This window comes from Halictus rubicundus, chromosome 2 (assembly GCF_050948215.1).
Source record: "Halictus rubicundus isolate RS-2024b chromosome 2, iyHalRubi1_principal, whole genome shotgun sequence".
In the NCBI taxonomy this organism is placed as follows: domain Eukaryota; kingdom Metazoa; phylum Arthropoda; class Insecta; order Hymenoptera; family Halictidae; genus Halictus; species Halictus rubicundus.
Genome location: NC_135150.1, coordinates 22,016,323 through 22,036,721, shown reverse-complemented (window position 1 = coordinate 22,036,721; position 20,399 = coordinate 22,016,323). Strand labels below are relative to the sequence as shown.

Genomic DNA, 20,399 nt, shown 5'->3' with positions numbered 1-20,399 from the left:
TCTTAACCCTGAAACGAGAGCTGGGGGTGGTTGGATGCAAAGTATTCGCCGGGGTGCTCGAGAGTTCACGCTCCGATTCGCGGATTCATAATTGAACAGCTCGACCCGGATTTCGTCTGACAAGTGTCACCGGTCCTCGAATTCGCTTGTAACGACGATCTCCTCCGGGTTAGCTACCCGTTGGATTAATCGGCTGGCTAGGTGATCCACCGAAGGAGTCTGTCGCGTGCATCGGATTCTAAACAGTAAATCCACGGTGGCAAAGACACGTGCCATCTTTCGGAATGGGCCACTTCCTGAACGTCTCCGCTAGACCGCTGCATTCCGATTTGAAAAGGGATATACTCGGGCACGTTTCGTATGGCGTTCCGCTGGGTCCAAGGGGATGAGACTAGGGGGTTCTGTAGGGGGATGTAGGGGGGTGGTAGCCGGGCTCCGGGTCTGTCCGTATATTTCCACGTTCGAATAGAAACTGTTCGGAGCGGGGGATCAGTTATTGATATTTCCTGAAACGGCAGATAAAACTTTTCCCTGGCGCTGTCTAGCACGGGGCTGTCGTATATCTTTCGTTTACCCATGCCTCCGGAGGACAGCAATACCATAATCGAGATACGAAACCAGGGGGCGTTCGAGGGAGGGCCGGTGGCATGATGTATACGTCGGCCTTAACTTTCGCGTTTACCACCCAGCGATAATGTTCGCCGAAGGGGGATGAAAGTTCGCGACCGATGGTGTGTATGTTTCTGTATGTTTGCGTGTGTTTGCCGGTCACCGGTTTGGCTAGAAGAACCGGCCACGGGACGAGAATACCGAGCAGTCGTCTTGATTATTTCAGGGAATAAGACTGATAAGCTAATCCCGTTCTGTATCTTTATAAATTGCTCCCTGCTCCGCACCCCTTCCGCTCTTTCACGGCTGTTGCCCGCGAAACGAGATGCATAATGCGATTGCGCCGCAATATCCACCGGCGAACAAAAACCCCTCCCCGTGCTTCCTATGAATTAAAATGTACAACGACGCCGGAATAAATGATACACTGTTAACGACGCGGCCGTGTATCCGTTCCGCGGGCTCGTTTCATTAGGCACAAAGCACCGCCGGACTGAGACAGGGGCGGCAATAAAGCGCTCAATTTCAACCCCTCTACCCCTCCCCTTCCTTTTTCTTGCGGACGCAGATTCGTTTATCTTCCAGGGAATCGATGGGAACAAAAGGAAGATGAACGAGCCCCGCGAATCGTATAAATATTCAGATATTCGGCGAGACCGGCTGCTGGGAAACCCACGGTCAAAAGGTGTTTCTGCTAAATGAGGGACGATGGAGCCATTCCAATCTTTTGAGACTAATCTCACGGCACAAATGCGGGAAACTGACGACAAAATGATCCTTCACCCTCGGAAGAAGGATCTTTGTGATATATACACAATTGGCGATTCGTAGTGCTATTCGAAGGATAAAAAGCTTGAAAGACTTTAAGGGTATGCATGTATAGTTTTCAACTTTTTAAAATTATTAAAGAAGGAAAGAAATTTCTGCTCGGTACCAGTTCTTCACAACTGATGTAGACAATTTTTATTTTGCATAAAGATTCGCAGTCTATTAATTTCGTTCGCATCGCAGTAAAATTCTATGTCGTTGTTGACAATATCACTGCAATCGTAAAATAAATCATTCCTCGCGATCGAAGCAAATAATTTTTATTCTGCATAAAGATCGGCAGTCTATCAATTTCTTTCACATCGACGTAAAATTCTATGTCGTTCTTGTCAATATCACCGCAATCGTAAAATAAATCATTCCTCGTGTTCGAAGTAGATAATTTTTATTTTGCATATAGATCTGGTTAACAAAATTCTATGTTGTTGTTGGCAATATACCGCCATTGGAGAATACATAGGCATAGAATAAACGCAACCATCCTTCTTCTTTCAAAAAATTAAGAATAACAAAGAAGTTTTAATCACTGTAATAGTAAAATAAATCGTTCATTGACGTAGTCAACTTTCATTTCGCATAAAGATGCCCTAGTCTAGTGATGTGTGAGAAACTGTACATGAGCCGTTTATTTTGAAAGTGACCTAAGTCCACTTATACTTAAATTGAGATATTAAAGGGTTTGTGTTTCAATAAAATTAAAAATATACGTATAGGATACCAATGTGTAATACTGCTTAAGTGTATCTAAAAAAGTTAAATTTACAGTTCCTATTAAAATAATAGCAATTATTAAGTGAATAATATGTGTTTTCTTACCAAAAATGGAGTTAAGCCATTTTCAAAGTTAACAACCAGATTCGTTGTAAAATTTGAAAAAGCCCAAGTCCATTCGACATAATTTAAAATGCTTCAAATTGAAAAAACAATACTCAATTTACTTTATATATCTTTACCACACTTCAGAAACACAATTTATGCAATTCAGAACATTTTCTAACTACATAAATCACAACAATTTACTGCTCATCTACATTTTGTGTATGTGGAAGGGATTTGAAGAAGTCATGGTACACCGGTGGTATGTATCCTAGTAAGTCCATCATGTCCTCGTATTTCGCAGTTGTAATTTGTATTATATTTTTATAAAGTGGTGTCAATACAATATTTTCGAACTTTCTTGGTCTACCCCGACGTGGTAATAAATCCGGGATTTTAAACTTTGCATTCTTATCCATTGATAACTTAAAGAAAATTTTATATGGTTCATCTCTCAAAAAACGCATCCAGCGTATTTTTAACCAATTTATTGTTTCCCCGTTAGAATTCTTTACCCTTTTAAAAATTGCGTCCTCCAAAAATTTTGATGATATGAAATATCAGTATAGAGAAATATCTGTTTCATTTCATTTAGAATAAAGTTATTACCAATCCGGCACTTTTTGTTAATGCCCTTCGGACATTGTCAATAATGGAATGGCCACTTTCAAAGTGATGGTTTTAATTATTGAACTAACTTGAAGTTATACGCGTAACTACGGGCAAAAAAAAATTGACAAATGGACTTAGGCCACTTTTAAAATAAACGAAGCGGATCCGACCAGCGCAGCGTAATCACTCCGCCATCGAGTTCGAAACCAGGTTGCCCGCGCGGAGCTCTTTAAATAGTAAGCAAAATAAATAAATGGAGCACGTATTCGCATTGAATAACCAGGTGGCGAACTATTCGTGCGTCGCGATGGCAGGTTCCGATGGGTGTCTGGGATTTTTCCGGGCTAGGACGCGTTTACAGCGTTCGGTTTGCATAAGCTTGCGTCGGGGCCCGTGTGTGCACGCATTTAATTAGATTACACCTGCGTCGATAAAGCGGGGCGCGCGTAAACGATGGTTCTCGGTTTGAACGGCGGGCGGCGCGTGCGTCGTGCGCGCGTCCTGCGAGCAGCGCCGCGATAGGTCCATCGGGCCGGACGAGAGCCGCTCGACGAGTTAGTACGACTCGTGACGTCGCGGTTGTCGGTCGTTTTCGGTTCAGCCCGGTTTCGCGGTTCTCCGGTTTATTCTTCAGTGTGTAACCCGTTCGCAAAAGTCTCCTCGGCGATGTGACCGGTTCTGCGGCGAGTGACGTGCGCCTCTACATCCAGTCGCGTTTCTCGACGAAACGACCCGCCGACAATCGGCGTTTTAAACGGAAAACGCGCGCGGAACGTGCGAGGTACACGGGTCGCGGCGGTCCCCCCGCGAGTGCGTTCCTCTCGCCCCGTGCGAATTGTCAACCCCGGCTTTGTAACAACGGATAATCGAGCACGGTTGTCTTGGATAAATAAAGGTTACCTTAAATATCATCCTGAACCAGTGTCACGGCGCTCGTCTCTCCACGGTCTCGGGTCCAGTGCGCGTCCGAACGTATACGTATATCCGCGACCCTGTGTCCCTGTTACTTCCTCGTTCCGAGATCGGACCCGGTGTCCCGATCGATTTATTAACCTGGCACACCGTGGCCACCGGAAAGAAAAAGGGAACAGCGAGGAAATCGCATCTCTCTTTTTCTCTCTCTCTCTCTCTCTCCCCCTCTCTCGAGGAGAGTACAACACGGTGTCAGGAATCCGGCGCGAGTGATCGGGGTTATGAATCGTTCAGTGTGAAGAGAGAATCTCGTCGCGTCTTTTTCGAAAGTGAGGTTACAACGCGTGTCGTACGTCGGAGAGGCGGGTCGTGCTCGCGGTAGAAAACCGTGCGTATACGTGAAAAGGAAACGAGTGGCATCGAGGCGAGAGAAAGGTAGGGAGAGGGGAATTAGCGAAAGAGAGAGAGAGAGAGGGTGTGTGTATGTGTATGTGTGTTAGCGGCTGCAGAATCGAGGACGAGTAGAGGAAGGCCAGGGAAACATGTCGAGGCTGCTGAAAGGCGAACCGACCGCCGGTTATGTCATTGACTCTGACGCGGATCGCCGAATGTATTAGCCCTTGTCGACCGATGACGCGTTTCGACGTCTAATCGAGAAGAGTGAAACACGCCACGGGGTGGAGGAGGAGGAGGGAGGAGAATCGACGGAAATCGGGTCGAGCCACGCACCGGAAGTACGTCGAGAACGAGGGGAAAATCGACTAAGAAATCTGATCATCCTAGCCGTAGAAAAGAAAAGCAGGCCGGCCGTCGTGCCTCCCACTGCCCACCGGAAGTCATATGCCCATACACGCGCGGAAAACGGTAAATCGAATCGTAGGGAGCCGCCGGCTCTGATCAGCTGTGGCCCGTTTATTTTTTGCTGGAAAACCAAAGCACGCTCTCTCAACACACGCATACACACTGACACAACCACCATCAACAACAACACCGTTCACCAGTGTCTCTCTCTCTCATCGTCGTCAGTGTGTTCGAATTTTCTTTTCGTTCGTTTTGCTTGGTTCGTCTACACTCCATTCTTCCGACCCACCCCTCTCTTCCCCGAGGTTCAACGACAAGGTAAACATTTTTCTTTTTTCTTTAATCCTTTCCGTTCGACCGCGCGTTAATATTCGCGGCGCAGTTTCGGCTGTAATTTTTATTTTGTAATTGTTTTTGTTTTCTTCCTTGAGAGAGTGGTTGTTTACCGTGGATGTAGGTGAAGGATGTGTGTTATGTGTTTTTTTTTTGCTTGCGGTTGGGCTCCATTTTGAAAAGCTGCTTTAGCCGGTCGCCTTTGCAAAGTGTCTTGGCGATTATGGGCTTGGGCAATTTTTAGTTGAAAGTTTAGCGGAGACGCAAAATGTTTGCCGAGCTTTTGATTGGGAGGGATGAGAATTGTAAGTGTAGACGTAATATTTGATCGAGTTTTCATGGGTTTTCAGGTTGCGCTAATTTCTAAGTTTTATCCCGAGGAGAATCTATGTGTAAGCTAGTTTAGGTCTGCTTTCAACCCTTTAGGCTGATAGGACTTTTTTTATTTCACTCTGGATTCAACTAATTATTGTTTCACTTTATGTCGTATTTTTATTGTATCACGTGTAAACGGTTGATTTGGGTTAGGACGTTTTTCATGATGAGTGTGTAGAAGAAAGGGTTGTGATTGAGAACATGTTCAAAAATTTTAAGAGTCAGGGACGTTTTCATTTTCGTAAAATGGAAATAATTGAATAATGGGACATTCTTACAGAGTAGGAGGGTGGAGTTAATACATTAATAAGTGAACAGTGGATTTTATGGATTTATGACAAAAATTGGAGGTGTTTAAAACGGTAAAAATGTTAAAAGAATTTCACGATGTCAATGTATTTTCAAGGCATCAGATTGATTAAAGTAATCTTTTTTTAGTTAGTTCCTTCTTGCAATCGACTCGGAAGATTTTTATTTTGCATAAATATCCGCTGACTGTTAATAAATTATTAAAGTCGCGCACCGTTTTCGTAAATATTTATCAAAATTCGTATCCTGCAGTGAAACTGAATAATGAGAGGAATATGTAGAGAGAGGATTTGACAATATATTGAAAAATTATCAATATCGGGATCGGTTATTGTAAACATTTCTCAAAATTGGTATGTTCGATTAGAAATGAAACGACTGAATAATGGGACACATGAGCAAGAGAACGGACGGAATCGGAACAATACATTAAAAATGATTAAAATCGATATCCGCTTTTATAAATATCGATGAAAATTTGTATTTCTGTGTAGAAACGAAATGACTGATTAATGGGTCACATGTGCAAGAGGAAGGGCGGGGTTAATAACAATATATAAAAATGCCATCAAAATCCTCGTCCATTTTTGTAAAAATTTATCAAACTTTGTATTTCGGAATAAAACTGAAACAAAAGAATAATGGAACGGTATGCATAGAGAAAGCAACGGAATGTGCAATATATTAGGCAACTATAAAAATCGTGGTCCATTTAGAAATATATCAAAGTTTGTGTTCCGGCATAAAACTGAAATAACTATTTAATAAAATCTACGTAGAAAGATCAAATTTCCGGATGTTACATTCAATTTTCCGGAGTAGGGTAAACATTTCGAGGAAGAATCGACTTCTCCGATTCGAAACTTATTGTCAGTAAAAAGAAAAACCAGGCGTCATGGGTTCCACCGGTGACCGGAAGTCATATGTCCATACACGCGCGGAAAACGGTAAATCATTGTAAAAGCGACCGGCTCTGACCAGCTCGACCGTTTATTTTCTGTTCGAACCAGTGTTCTCTCTCTCTCTTCTTCCCTCCCTCTCTTATCCCCCATACCCTCGCTCTCTGTATTCGATTTTTTTTTCACTTTTGCTTGGCTCGTCTCGATTCTTTCGTCCGTGGTACGTCGGCAAGGTAAATATTTTTTTTATTTCCCTCCCATTGCCCGAGGGTCCATTTGTACGTAAAGAGTACACGGGGTCCTTGTAGAACGCAGGACGAGTGCAATGGAGCATAATCTGTTCCGCTTGAAACGCTAAGAGCATTTTTATTTATCTATCCTATGCTTCGAGTAAAATTGTTCCGCCCGAGATTTTACTGTCGAAAAAATCTAGTCGAAAATTCATGAGATTTGTCAAGCTAATCAATGTTTGAGGAAAAGTCTTTTATTTATTATCACGCATTTGAAACAAATTTTTTCTTCCCCAAAAGCTGAACCTCTTCACAGATTGAAGTTAATCGCATTATCTACAGGGTGATTGTCGTATATGAAATCATCTCGTGTTCGTTCACACTGAAGTAATCGATAGACAGACGATTATGCGGTAGAGGCAGAAATGGGTGGGTGTAATTTCAAATAATGAAAATATTACAAGAATTTAGTAGTATCTTAACCCTTAAGTGCATAGGTAAACTAAATATTAAGAACATGAATTGATACATGGGGTCCATTGAGGAGCCCACTTACCTAATTCCTTGCTAACTTTGATTACAGCAACAATTTATTTCTGTAAACACATTAAACATAACCTAAATATTGACAGAAACAAATAGCTGAACTCTCAGTTCACAAATGGCGCGGCTAAAAATGTTAACACAAAATCCAACACTGGGGTCCTTTGCGGACCCCACTCATGCATTTAAGGGTTAATCGAACCACTGATGAGAGATTAAAGATCCGCAGTGTAATAGACGAATTACAATGCTAAAATTATAGTATTTCATTCGCCTCATTTATCCAGGCTGTGCTTTTCGCGCATGAAAATTTTGAAAATATCAATGTCGCAATAGAAATTTGCTGGAATTCATTACTCTTGAGCACGAACGCGTAAACATCTTGGCGAGTACAGCAGCCTCCCACGCTGTAGCTGGAGCATTTCACGGGAAGTCGTGTCGCTTCATCATTTTTCCACGGTTTTTTATTGTGCGTTTGAAGAGAACGGTCGGCTAAAACACGCTTGCGTTTAATCCTGAAGCACGCTGGCACGCGTATCTAACCCCGACGCGTACATGCCCGCAAGAACGGGATCGGATCGTCTGATATCGGTAGGATGGATCCGCGTCTCAGGATTAAACCGGACGGGGTTTGAGTCAGGATTAAACTTTTCAAATTCGCCGGCGTGAACAGAGGAACGAAGTTTCGAGCGGCCGCGGCGTCGAATTCATCGGACAAATTCTTGTAATTATTTTCGAGCGTGTATAATAAATCTCTCCCTCGCTCTCCCGCGAGAGAGATTCCAGGGATATTTTATTTGTTGTCGGCGATGTAACGGCAACCACAGGCGAGTTGCCTCTGTTACGATATTGATTCCGGAACAGCCGGAATTGTTTACGATCCTTTCTCCGGGCCGGTTTTGCGAAAGTTGCGTTTTGTTTTTTTTTTTTTTGTTCGGTAGACACGTATTCTTCGTCGTATTCGATTTTTAGCCGCATTGCGCATTTCGACGTTTGTTTGTCGTTTCCTCTCGGGGGTAGAAACAAATGCAAAAATGGTCGGAGGGACGCGAGAGGAATCCGATCGAAACGAAAAAGAAGTCGGAGCGAACGCCATGGGAAAGTCGGCGAAACCGTTACCCTACGATTTTCAATTCCTCTTGTTTCGAAGTTGCGCCTTGAGATTCACCGTTCCGTCGCATTCCCCGGATTCTTGCAACTCCAATTTCAACTATAGCCCCACCGGTAGTTTTCCCGATCCGCTAGCGAAACGCTAAAATCGCGTGCAGAATTCGCAGACTTTGCTCGCCGCTGTTCATACTGTTTTCTAATGGGTGGAGGTAAATGATACACGAAATGGACAGTAAAATACTTTGTTCAGACATCTTCTTAATCGTTTTTTTTTACTAATTTTCTATAAAAATTTCTGCTTCTGGTATTGAAACGGCGTTTCAACCCTCTTGTTGATCACTGATTTCTTAACTCTTTGGGTGTTTTTTTTTTAATTATTTTTGTTGATGTCTTCAAGTTCTAGACAGTAGGCAATATCGACTGAAACCTTATTTAATGCATGCAGTGCATTCTATGTAATAATCTCACTCGTATAACTCTTTGAGGCACACGCTTTTCAAGAAAATAAAAACCTTAGTTGCAGAGAATTTTGCGAATTCACTCGTCACACAATGCGTCAATCACAGCAGCACACACAGCTTACTGATGCGTTTTGATTTTGCATCAATTTTTTTTTACTTATTTACGCATTCACTAAAACTAGCAACTAAAGCAACCCTTTAGCTAAAGACCCTCAACTGAAAATATGAATGAAAAATCAGGGCGATGTTAGGGGAGGGGGGTTGATATTGGCGAGACGAGTCACGCTGAAGGAAGCGGAATTGAACAGAGAGCCTAGGGTCCCGGGGCATCGGATACGGTCGCGCCGAGCATCGACTCGATAAAAGCTGGAAACTCGGGTTATAGCCGGCCACGTAACGACCCAATTATTCGATGGTGGAAGGGTTCCTGAGGGTATCGGAGCCTGGGTGCAGGTATACAAAATGATCTGGAACTCGGAGCGACGTGTTTCTCCCTCCTCGACGTACGCGCGGTGCGACGCGACGCGGCGCCTGTCTTCTTTTTCGTGCTTCCCGCTCCGGCACGGCGATTCCCGTCGTGTTTCGTTCCTTCTCTACCTTTCAGGCTCTTGTTCTCTCTTTTAGGCCATAAACAACCGGTGGCCGACGTTTGCCGAGGTTATTGGTTTTTGCAAGGGGCACGACAGTGCCGTACACACGCGTGTTCTGGGTGCCCGATTTCTCTCTCTCTCTCCCTCCCTTTCTTTCTCTCTCCTTATCGGTCGGGTCTATCACGTTTTCTCTCGTTTTGTATCCTCTTCTCTCTTCTTCGTGTTCGTCCTTCTGTCTCTCACTCTCTCTCTCTCTTACAATGCTCACGTACGCAGACCCCGACGAGCACACAAAGAGCCACACGCATGCCGTGTGCTTCACGTGGGTGCAACCAGCTCCAGCACCAGCACCAACATCACCACCGGCAAGAGACTAATTCCCGGAGACAAACACTTTAATTATAACCTTGCCAGCGCGGACTACGTGCCCTCGCGATCGCTGTATCGGAGCTTTTATTAAAACCGAGAGCACCCGCCCGGTGATATGCTAACGATATTATCCGATTACCGGTAGAGAGCTCAACCGGGGACCGGTACGCCGAACCTTTCAAAACACACCGCTGAGACCTGTTGTGCTTCTACGGCCCGTGTCTATTCTTTCCATACAACTCGCCCCGTTGCGTGTAGCCGTTCGTCTTTTTTTTTTACTTTTTTTCTACTTCTCGTTCTTCTTGTCCTTCTTCTTCGTCGTGGTCGTGGTCGTTATTCTGCCTCTTCTTCCGCTTCTCCTTGTTTCACCCGTACACCACCGGTTCGCAGTGCTTCGAAGTTTGTGTGTGATGCTCGGTGCTATCATCGCGGTGGAAAAGTATGCGCGAGAGAGGTGTGCCGAGCTGAAACAAGTCCCGGTAAGTCCGCAATTGCACTTTTCACCCCTTTTTCTCAGTCGCGATGAACCACGTCCTCGGGAAAGTTCGCAGCTTGTTTTCTGTTTATGGTGATTGGGGGCGTGCGATAATCTACTGAATTTGGTTAATTGAGTTAGGCTGGCTGGTTGCTATTTGGTTTCTAGCTTGATCGTTGCGTCGAATTTGTCTGGAAAGATTAGAAAAGGGAATTTTGAAGTAGAGGGATTTTGCGATCTTCAGAACCAGGTTTTTAGGCAGTGCAGGGTCTAAGCTAGGTGAATACAGATTACCCTGAGTGGCATAGCTCTAACTCCATTCAGGCTAATCAGTAGCTACCTAATATATTCTGATTCGAACCTTTTTTAATGAAAAGAGAAAAATTCAGAGCAGAGGGACTTGGAGTCATCAGAGCTAGATTGTTAGGGAATGTACAGGGTGTTTCGTTTATCTGAAAACAGAAGTATCTCGTGACGCACTGAAGTTACAGCAAAATAATTTGTTGACAAAAATTGTTCGGTATAAAGGGGACAATCTTATCGTGTAATTTTTTCAGGACTTGAATCGTGGTGGGGGATGTTTCAAAATCAAATTAATTTTTTTTAATGGAACCATAGCATTTTCCGAGACGAACTCAACGACATATCACATTATGTTATTTACTGTCACAAAACTTGTAACTTTTTAAATAGGCAGTGGTAGTACATAGCTGGATGCTGGCTATTAGTTGCACACTGTAAACAAAGATTGACCTTCTTGTCATATGTTTTGAAGAGTTGCCTTATTTGTCTCGAGTCTGATTTATTTTAGTTGAGAAAGTGCAGTACTAGAGACTGCAATAATTTCGTTGAGTTCTGCTTGGTGCTTTCGAAGTTATTTAATTCCAGAACATGCCCTTCCAGAAAAAGCTGAATTAGTTTGTCTGCGTGGTGATGGATATTTATCCTATGTAGAAGTGGGTCGGGAATTTCATCGGTGGTATCCATCTCAACGAAAGCCAACGGTTAAATTAAACATTGATAAGCGTAAAAAATAATGAAATTGTTAAATTAACTAATAAACAGTGCAATTTCATTTACGTATACTGAATAAAATTACTAAGAATATGAACAATAAATTTTCTGTTCAGTTATTTCGGTAACTTGAGAAACTTGAGGAGACATAGGAAGGTTGATCTTTGTTTACAGTGTGCAGCTAATAGCCGGCAACCAGATATGTATCACCATTGCCTACTTAAGAAGTTACAAATTTATAATAAAATTTCTAATGTTTTGTAACAGTAAATAACATAATGTGATATGTCGTTGAACTCATCTCGGAAAGTGCTATCGTGCTATGACAAAAAAGAAATATGTGGTTCCATTTAAGAAAATTATTTTGAGTTTGAAATTTCCCCCATCAGTATTCGAGTCCCGAAAAAAATTACACCATAAGATTGTTCCCTTCGTACCGACCTTTTTTTGTAAACAAATTTCTTTCCTAACTTCAGTGCGTCACGAGATATTTCCGTTTTCACATAAACGTAACACCCTGTAGAGTCCCGCTATAGGGACCCAGTTTAGGTTAACGAGTAGCTACCTAGTCGAGTCCCCTTGAACTCTGGAGTCCTAATCTGATGAAAAGATGGACATACAGAACGTTGGACATTTAAACCTTCGGTATCAGATGTTTGGGGAACTGTCCCACAAAGTGTTCCCTAGGGCACACACTGCAGTGCTTTTCCCTAGTGTCTCTAGCTCTGGTAGCAAACCCAGGTCTACTCATGTCTACTTAGGCCTACGCAGGGCATCGCAAACAGTGTACCGCCGAAGCAGATTGTACTTTGTTAGCGTAAATCCCGTGTAAGACCGGTATCGCGTGTCGCCGCAGCGCAACCTTCCTCCGATAGCGTTCAACCATTGTGTATTGTACCGAGAGAGGTCCTTCTAACGCTGAGGTCAGTACGTACAGTACGTGCACCTATGGCGCAACGGTCTATCGGCTCGCAGACGTATTCGGTTACAGCGTTCTCCGATCAACGTTTCGCGAACGTAAGATTGTGTTTCTGGGATCGACGTAACGCCGGATACCGTGCCCGAATCAACAAGTATCGTGTTGTCGATATACGTAACGCGACGATCGATGGCGACGACGCTCTCGGAGGGTGCGCTTAGGTTCAAGGGACCGCCGAGTCGCGATGATAGAGCGATTTTAAGGGACGTCAGACTTCGTCACACCTCGACAAACCTCGCCAGACCTTTAAAGACTTCGTCAGACCTGGCCAGCGAAGCAGACCGGGGACAATAAGAATCGTCGCGCACTGTCGACCAGGTGACAATGTCGATGAGGGACCTTGTTCGATGACTGGTTATTCGCAGTCGCAGCAATCTGCGTCCGTTGTTCTAGTATTTTTCTCTTGACTGTGTCAAGCCGTCTTATTACCTTCATTATTTTTGTACTTTTTTAATTTATCGTTCGATTGCGGCTTTTATGGATTTATTGCAAAAGTGGGTGGGTTTAATTTATAATAGTAAAAAGATAAAAAGAGTTTAAGAATATCGGATACATTATCCCAAGCCTAGTAAAATTGAGGCTGATCATTTTTATTCTGCATAAAGATCCACAATCTCTTAGGCTGTTGCAAATGAAATGGCCATTTTTGAATCTTTAAGATGAACTTTTATTTTACAAACTTCGTTCATATTCCATTAATCGAAATAATTTCTATCGACATCAATGCACTTCTTCCATCGTGATACAGGTGCTCCAATGCCCCTTTCTGGTAGAAAGCCAACAAACGTGAAGCAATAAACTCATCAAATGCAGTTTTCACAGCACATTGTTTTTTGAATACTTTTCCATTTAGAAGACTGTACAATATCAATATTCACACCGTACTCGAAAATGACCTCATGACAAATTTAAACGAGAACAATATTGGGAATGTCCTTCTGTTTTTTAAATCGATTGATATATATATATATATATATATATATATATATATATATATATATATAAGCTGTTATAAATTTGTTTTTGCTGTACCCCACCACAATGTAAATATTAACCGTAACCTTCTCTTCTATATTCAATTGTAAACCATGTGGTCGCTAATGACCTAGCTGTTAACGGGACCACTTTAAAATAAACGATACATATAAAAAAAAATATCAATAAACTTATACACGAAAATTCATGTACGAGACATGTACTTTTGATATTGTACAACTTCAACACCATCTGCCGTGGAAAAACTAAACTACAAAGACGGGAAGTTTGAAATGTGAAAAACAGTCATTTCAATTGCAACAACCTAATATTTATTACCTACCGTGCAAACAAATTGCCAAATTTGGTCGTCGATGCGGATGGCCAGCTTTCTCCCATTGGCAAAGTGCGTAACGACTCTTAGAATCGATCGGGGAGCGATTCACGGCGTGTCGCGTATCGAAATCTGGCCGCAGGACTATTTTCCGAGGGCCGGTCGACGGATTAATTTAATTACCGGGGCCGGTTACCGTCCCCGCGACCCGAGTGTTTCATCGCGCTTGGTGAGAGAGCGGAGAGGGGCGCGCGGGCGGGTCGCGTTGCATCGCGCGTTGCCATTGCGTGCACAACCGTGTCAATTTTTTCCTGCGACCGATACGTCTAGGCTTTTGGTGCAGCAGCGTATCGAGCACACGCGACACGGATGCGCGCGCTCGCGCATCGACGCCCGAAAAAACATTGGCTGCGCTTTCCGCATCGTCGTCTCGTCGATCCCGTACGTGTCACGTAGGTAGCCGCCCCGGTACGTACATCCCCGATACGAGTTTTCGGGAATAATGGCGGCACACCGGGCACACCGGCGTCGATTCATTTTTACCCAATTTCACGCACCGGTTCACCGGCCACCCCCGAGCATTTTTGCCCCCTACCCCGTCGAAATCGTTTCCTCTCGCCTGACCCCTCTGAATCCTCATCCGTCGACGATCGTCGGCGTTTCTCTCTCTCTCTCTCTCTCTCTCTCTCTCTCTCTCTCTCTCTCTCTCTCTCTCTCTCTCTCTCTCTCTCTCTCTCTCACTCTCTTTCTACCCCTACCTCGTATTTGCCGCTAGCTGCGTCCTTCTTTCCGCACACGGTTCTCTGTGGAAAACCGCGGGCTCGCATTCGCTCTTAATTTTCGTCGCGCGAGAACGCGCGCTGTTTTTGGCATTGCGGTTTATTTCCGCGGTGGACCCTCGCGGCGTACGTGTAATGCGTTTTCCAATTGCGCGCCACCGGATCCTCTCTTCCTATCCTCTCTCTGCACCCGGTACATCCCCGTACCCGGCTCCTGTACCCGCACATCCCCATCGGCCAACGGTTCCCGGATCGAAATTTACTCCTCGTGTTCACGCGTGCACCTATCGCGACGAATCGCTGTTCTCTTGACCCCAGGATCCGTCGGAAAGTTGGACCTTGTTGTCTGTTTACGGCGATGATGATCTACTGTGTCTGGTTAATTGAGTTAGACTCTGGGCTGGCTGGCGCGTAGTGTGTCTTTGTTGGAGTCTAGAAGGCATCTGGAATGATTAGAAGAGGACACTTTGGAGTAGAGGGACTTTTGTGGTTTTGAGAGCTAGGTTTTAGACACATTCTATGTGGTGTAGCTCTAAATCCATTCAGGCTAACCGGTAACTACCTAATTTATCCGAATCTATGGAAAAATTCACAGTAAAGGAACATTGTGGTCTTCGGAGCTAGGATTTTAGGTGATACAGTGTCTAAGCTAGGTGGAGACATAGGTTGCTCAATGAGACACGTCTCTGGCTCTGTCTTAGGTGAATGGTTGCTATTTAACCCGTTAAGTACTGTACGCCACTATAGTGGTTTCCGTGGAAAGCATCGGTTTGAACGGTACGAACCACTATAGTAGTGGCTTTTGTGCCATCCGCGGCTAGGTGCGCCGTCCCTGAGAGACGGAGTTGCGGACGAGCGCGCCGAGGTTGATTTATCTTTTCGGGAGCTTAAGAGTTCGATTACTCTGAAGAGGGGACATATTATGGTTTTCAGAGCTACATTTTTAGGGGGATACAGGGTCTGACGGGCCCCGTTTAGGCTGCTTAGTAGCTATTTAGTTGATCCTCCATGCGGACTAAGCTCTCAATCCAACCTAACATATCTTCCAAGTGTTCAACGAAAATAGAAAAATTCAAAATACAATGATTTCTCTATATATGTCGCCAAGGCCTGGGTGACAAACGTTGCGGAATTACCCACACTACCGCGGGGTATACCCCGTAAAGGGCCACGAAACTCGAGAGGCCTCAGAAGCCGAGGAGTGCAAACATAACACGGCCAGGGTGTGTCTCCTGGACGATACACGACGTTGGCAAGACCCGTGTTGTCCACATATATCGAGAATTCATTGTAGAGAGTCATTGTGGTTTTAGAAACCAGTTTTTTTTTTAGTTGAGACAGGGTCTAAGCTAGACGACTAGAGCCGTTCACCCTTAATTTTCGTCGCGCTGTTTCTGGCATTGCGGTTTATTTCCGCGGTGGACCCTCGCGGCGTACGTGTAATGCGTTTTCCAATTGCGCGCCACCGGATCCTCTCTTCCTATCCTCTCTCTGCACCCGGTACATCCCCGTACCCGGCTCCTGTACCCGCACATCCCCATCGGCCAACGGTTCCCGGATCGAAATTTACTCTTCGTGTTCACGCGTGCACCTATCGCGACGAATCGCTGTTCTCTTGACCCCAGGATCCGTCGGAAAGTTGGACCTTGTTGTCTGTTTACGGCGATGATGATCTACTGTGTCTGGTTAATTGAGTTAGACTCTGGGCTGGCTGGCGCGTAGTGTGTCTTTGTTGGAGTCTAGAAGGCATCTGGAATGATTAGAAGAGGACACTTTGGAGTAGAGGGACTTTTGTGGTTTTGAGAGCTAGGTTTTAGACACATTCTATGTGGTGTAGCTCTAAATCCATTCAGGCTAACCGGTAACTACCTAATTTATCCGAATCTATGGAAAAATTCACAGTAAAGGAACATTGTGGTCTTCGGAGCTAGGATTTTAGGTGATACAGTGTCTAAGCTAGGTGGAGACATAGGTTGCTCAATGAGACACGTCTCTGGCTCTGTCTTAGGTGAATGGTAGCTATTTAACCCGTTAAGTACTGTACGCCACTATAGTGGTTTCCGTGGAAAGCATCGGTTTGAACGGTACGAACCACTATAGTGGCTTTTGTGCCATCCGCGGCTAGGTGCGCCGTCCCTGAGAGATGGAGTTGCGGACGAACGCGCCGTACCTAGAAGATGGAGTTACGGACGAGCGCGCCGAGGTTAATTTATCTTTTCGGGAGCTTAAGAGTTCGATTACTCTGAAGAGGGGACATATTATGGTTTTCAGAGCTACATTTTTAGTGGGATACAGGGTCTCATGGGCCCCGTTTAGGCTGCTTAGTAGCTATTTAGTTGATCCTCCATGCGGACTAAGCTCTCAATCCAACCTAACATATCTTCCAAGTGTTCAACGAAAATAGAAAAATTCAAAATACAATGATTTCTCTATATATGTCGCCAAGGCCTGGGTGACAAACGTTGCGGAATTACCCACACTACCGCGGGGTATACCCCGTAAAGGGCCACGAAACTCGAGAGGCCTCAGAAGCCGAGGAGTGCAAACATAACACGGCCAGGGTGTGTCTCCTGGACGATACACGACGTTGGCAAGACCCGTGTTGTCCACATATATCGAGAATTCATTGTAGAGAGTCATTGTGGTTTTAGAAACCAGTTTTTTTTTTAGTTGAGACAGGGTCTAAGCTAGACGACTAGAGCCGTTCACCCTTAATTTTCGTCGCGCTGTTTCTGGCATTGCGGTTTATTTCCGCGGTGGACCCTCGCGGCGTACGTGTAATGCGTTTTCCAATTGCGCGCCACCGGATCCGCTCCTCCCCCCTTTCTCCCCTCTCTGCGCCCGGTATATAACCCGGTGTACCCGGGTCTCGTACCCGCATAACCCATCGGGGCGACCGTTCCCGATCGAAATTTACTCCGCGTGTTCACGCGTGCACGCATCGCGCGCCGCACCGCATCCTGTCCGCCTTTCTGCCACGCTCGGAACGAACGCTCGCTCGCGCGCGTGTCCGCATTTTAATGCACTTTGCGTAAATTCATTTCGGCCGACTAACGCTCGCCTCGTTTGCTTCCGCTCCCGCTTGTTTCCCGCCCGCGTCGACGGCCGCATCCGCGCGCTTCCGATCGCTTCCAAGCGCGTACCTTTGTTCCGCGCCTGTTCCCACCGCTCGCCATTGTTGCCGACGCGTTTAGAACGAATCGTTACCGTAATAGGATTATCGACGCCGGCCGCGAAATGCTCGCCGAGATGAAAAGATGCCCGGCCGATACTCTTCCGATATAGAGCGCCTCTTTTACCCTGTCTCTGCTAATCGGGAGGCTGATAATTTGACCCCTGGATTGCTAAGGTTGTACCTTCACGCGGAAGAGGTCATTAGTAGATTACGAATATTTGTGCGAAACCAAAATTCTCTGTCTCAATCGCAAAAGATGGGAGTCCAGTAGAAATGACCTTGCTTTCTTTTGACTCTTTGAGGAGGTGTATTGACGACACGACGTACATACATTTAATTTTTTTTTTCATTAAGTGCTTTATGTCGCATTAACTGCTAGATTATTAGCGACATCTAATTATTAACAGTTTGCACTCTGAGCTACAGTGAATTCTCGATATTTGTCAACAACACCGATGTCAAGGAGACACAGCCGAGCCGTGTTATGTTTACACTCCTCGGCATCCGAGGCCTCTCGAGCTTCGCGGCCCCTCACGGGGTATACTCCGCGGTAGTGTGAATAATTACGCGACATTTATCATCCAGGCCTTGGCGACACATGTAGAAAAATCACTGTACTTGGATTCTAGATTTCGGACATTTCATTCAACCCAGGATATTTTCATTACCCTTTTCATTTTGATGTTTACACGAAAGGTGTATTTACTCGCACGACGTTAGAACGTTTAGCAATTTATTAAACGCAAAGCCATTCAGCAATGCAGTAACTGTGATAATAAAATTAGTGACGCCTCAGAGGGGACAGTCAGACAATCCAGAATTTGCATTGTGCGTGTTAATCGAATACGAAACGAACTTCTCAGACAACCTAATAACACGGCGTATAAAATCGACGACTGTTACCACAGCGTCTTTGACGCTGAGCGCCGATTAGTGTGCTGCAGATAGACTGTCAGAACGAGGTGCATCCGCACGGCACATAATTCCCTGTTAGCTGCAGGTAGTCTCTCTTTCTCGTCTTTCACCGGCTCCCTCTAATAATCATTCCAACCGCGCGCGGAGCGCCTCGCGTTACATCATTCCACCTTGCCAGATGTTAACAGCGCGGTACAAGTAACGTTACAGCACCGCGCTCATTCTCTCGCTTTCTCTGGAACGAGCACCTGCCTCTCCGCGACCATCGTCTCGTGTTCATATTAAACCGAGGATTTATGCTCGTCGTTGGATGCGCTCGAACTGCATTCGGTTTTCTCGATTTCTCTCGTGGCAGAGCAACGGACGACCGCGTTGATTCTTGCGCGAAAAATCTCTGGTCGGGAAGGATCGATCCTCTATCTCGTGCCCGCTTATGATTCTCGTTATCATCGTCGTCGTCGTTGGCCGCGAGATGCCAGAGTGGCTGGATTTCACCGGAGCTTATGCGATTCGGCCGGTCGACATCCCGTAACGAGAGTTAGTTGCGCCGCGCGATGCTCGTTGTTCGGTGTAATTGTAGCGTAACGTTGCGTAACGGTCGCCAGAGGTAATTAATAATTTTACATTAATTATGCAGCGGAATGGCTCAACATATTAATTAACGTCAAGCAGCCAGAACGGGCCGGCAGTGAAACGCGCTCCGCGCCCGGTTTTTCCGTTCATTTCGTCCGAGGACAATAGGAGCCCGCCCGTAATTTGCAAAGCTCGCGAATTTGCACCGCTTACTTTTCGAAGACGGACAAGGAATCCTGGGTAATTGCGCCCGCACCACCGGCCATGGATTTCTCGATGCTCATCACGGTCGATTCTTTAGACGTCGCGTCGTCGATACAGCGAATTCTCGATATACGTCAACATCACTGGTCTTGTCAGCGTCGTGTGTAGTGTTCCTTCTCGAGAATTCTTTCTCGAGAATTTCTCGAGAAATTTTATAATTGATTATTTCTGATTTCTCCAGAAATTCCAGTATTTCTCGAGAAATTTAAATCTAGGAAAATTCTTATGAATCTCATTTATTTTATAACATATAAATTCTTAAATTCTCTTACATTCTTATTTAAAACTTTAGAAAAACTGAATACTGAATTGAGTAATGAGTTTCTTGTTGTTATTACAGAAGAAATATCTAAAAGAAGAGACAAGATTGTTGTATCCCTTATAAAATATCTGCATAATCTAGAATCTCTGCAAAAAGATTCAGAAGATACATTTTTTTATTTAACATCCAAGGCAGATATGTATAAAATGGCAAAACAAATTCTAAGCAGTCTTCTTGGAAAATATACCAATGATTCTTGTGAAAATAGTGAAAAACTTTCAGATTCTCAGAAATTGCAGACAGTCTTCAAGAATTTAGTGTCAAGAGTTTAGCGACAGAAGAAAATAAATTCCGGACTCTAACAACGGAATTCCAAATTTTTGAGTCCACTGGAAAAAGGACACCCAATCTTCAGCAACTTTTGGATGTTCTGTATACGATAAAGCCAACATCCACACAAAATGAAAGAAATTTTTCTATGGCTACAGATTTTGTTACAAAAAAAAAAAAGAAGTAGATTGTCTGATTCGACATTAGATGCATTATGCTTCTTAAGAAGTCATTTCAAAACAAAAACGTAATGTTCCACTTTATAAAAATTTGGTAAAAGTTTCCCAATATTTTTTGTTTTATTAAAAATTCTCGAGAATTATCGAGAAATATAGTCTTATTTCTCATTTCTCGAGAAATGAAAAATGTTGAGAAATCAGGAACACTAGTCGTGTATCGTCCAGAAGACATACGCGAGTCTTGTTGTGTTTATACTCCTCGGGGTCCGAAGCCTGTCGACCTTCATGGCTCCCCACGGGGTATACTCAGCGGTAGTGTGGATAATTCCGCGACGTTTATCATCCAGG

At 44.5% G+C, this 20,399-nt stretch overlaps 1 protein-coding gene and 1 long non-coding RNA gene across 9 annotated transcripts in view; one reads left to right on the top strand and one right to left on the bottom strand.

The window, feature by feature from the left end:
- The window catches only part of LOC143365617 (uncharacterized), a 152,258-nt gene that overhangs the window by 100,907 nt on the left and 30,952 nt on the right, over positions 1-20,399 (bottom strand). The gene's annotated exons all lie outside the window — the stretch shown is intronic.
- Syn1 (Syntrophin-like 1) overlaps positions 3,433-20,399 on the top strand; it is a 566,536-nt gene continuing 549,569 nt past the window's right edge. Inside the window, exons 1-2 of one of the 8 annotated variants that reach the window (XM_076805932.1) lie at positions 3,433-3,760; positions 9,705-10,276. In XM_076805932.1, coding sequence (XP_076662047.1) covers positions 10,208-10,276 — 69 coding nt within the window. In that variant the 5' untranslated portion in view covers positions 3,433-3,760; positions 9,705-10,207. Of the gene's footprint in view, positions 4,213-4,277; positions 4,642-4,783; positions 4,897-9,704; positions 10,277-20,399 lie in introns of those variants that run through there. The other 7 variants (XM_076805931.1, XM_076805938.1, XM_076805935.1 and 4 more) reach the window with 7 other exon arrangements.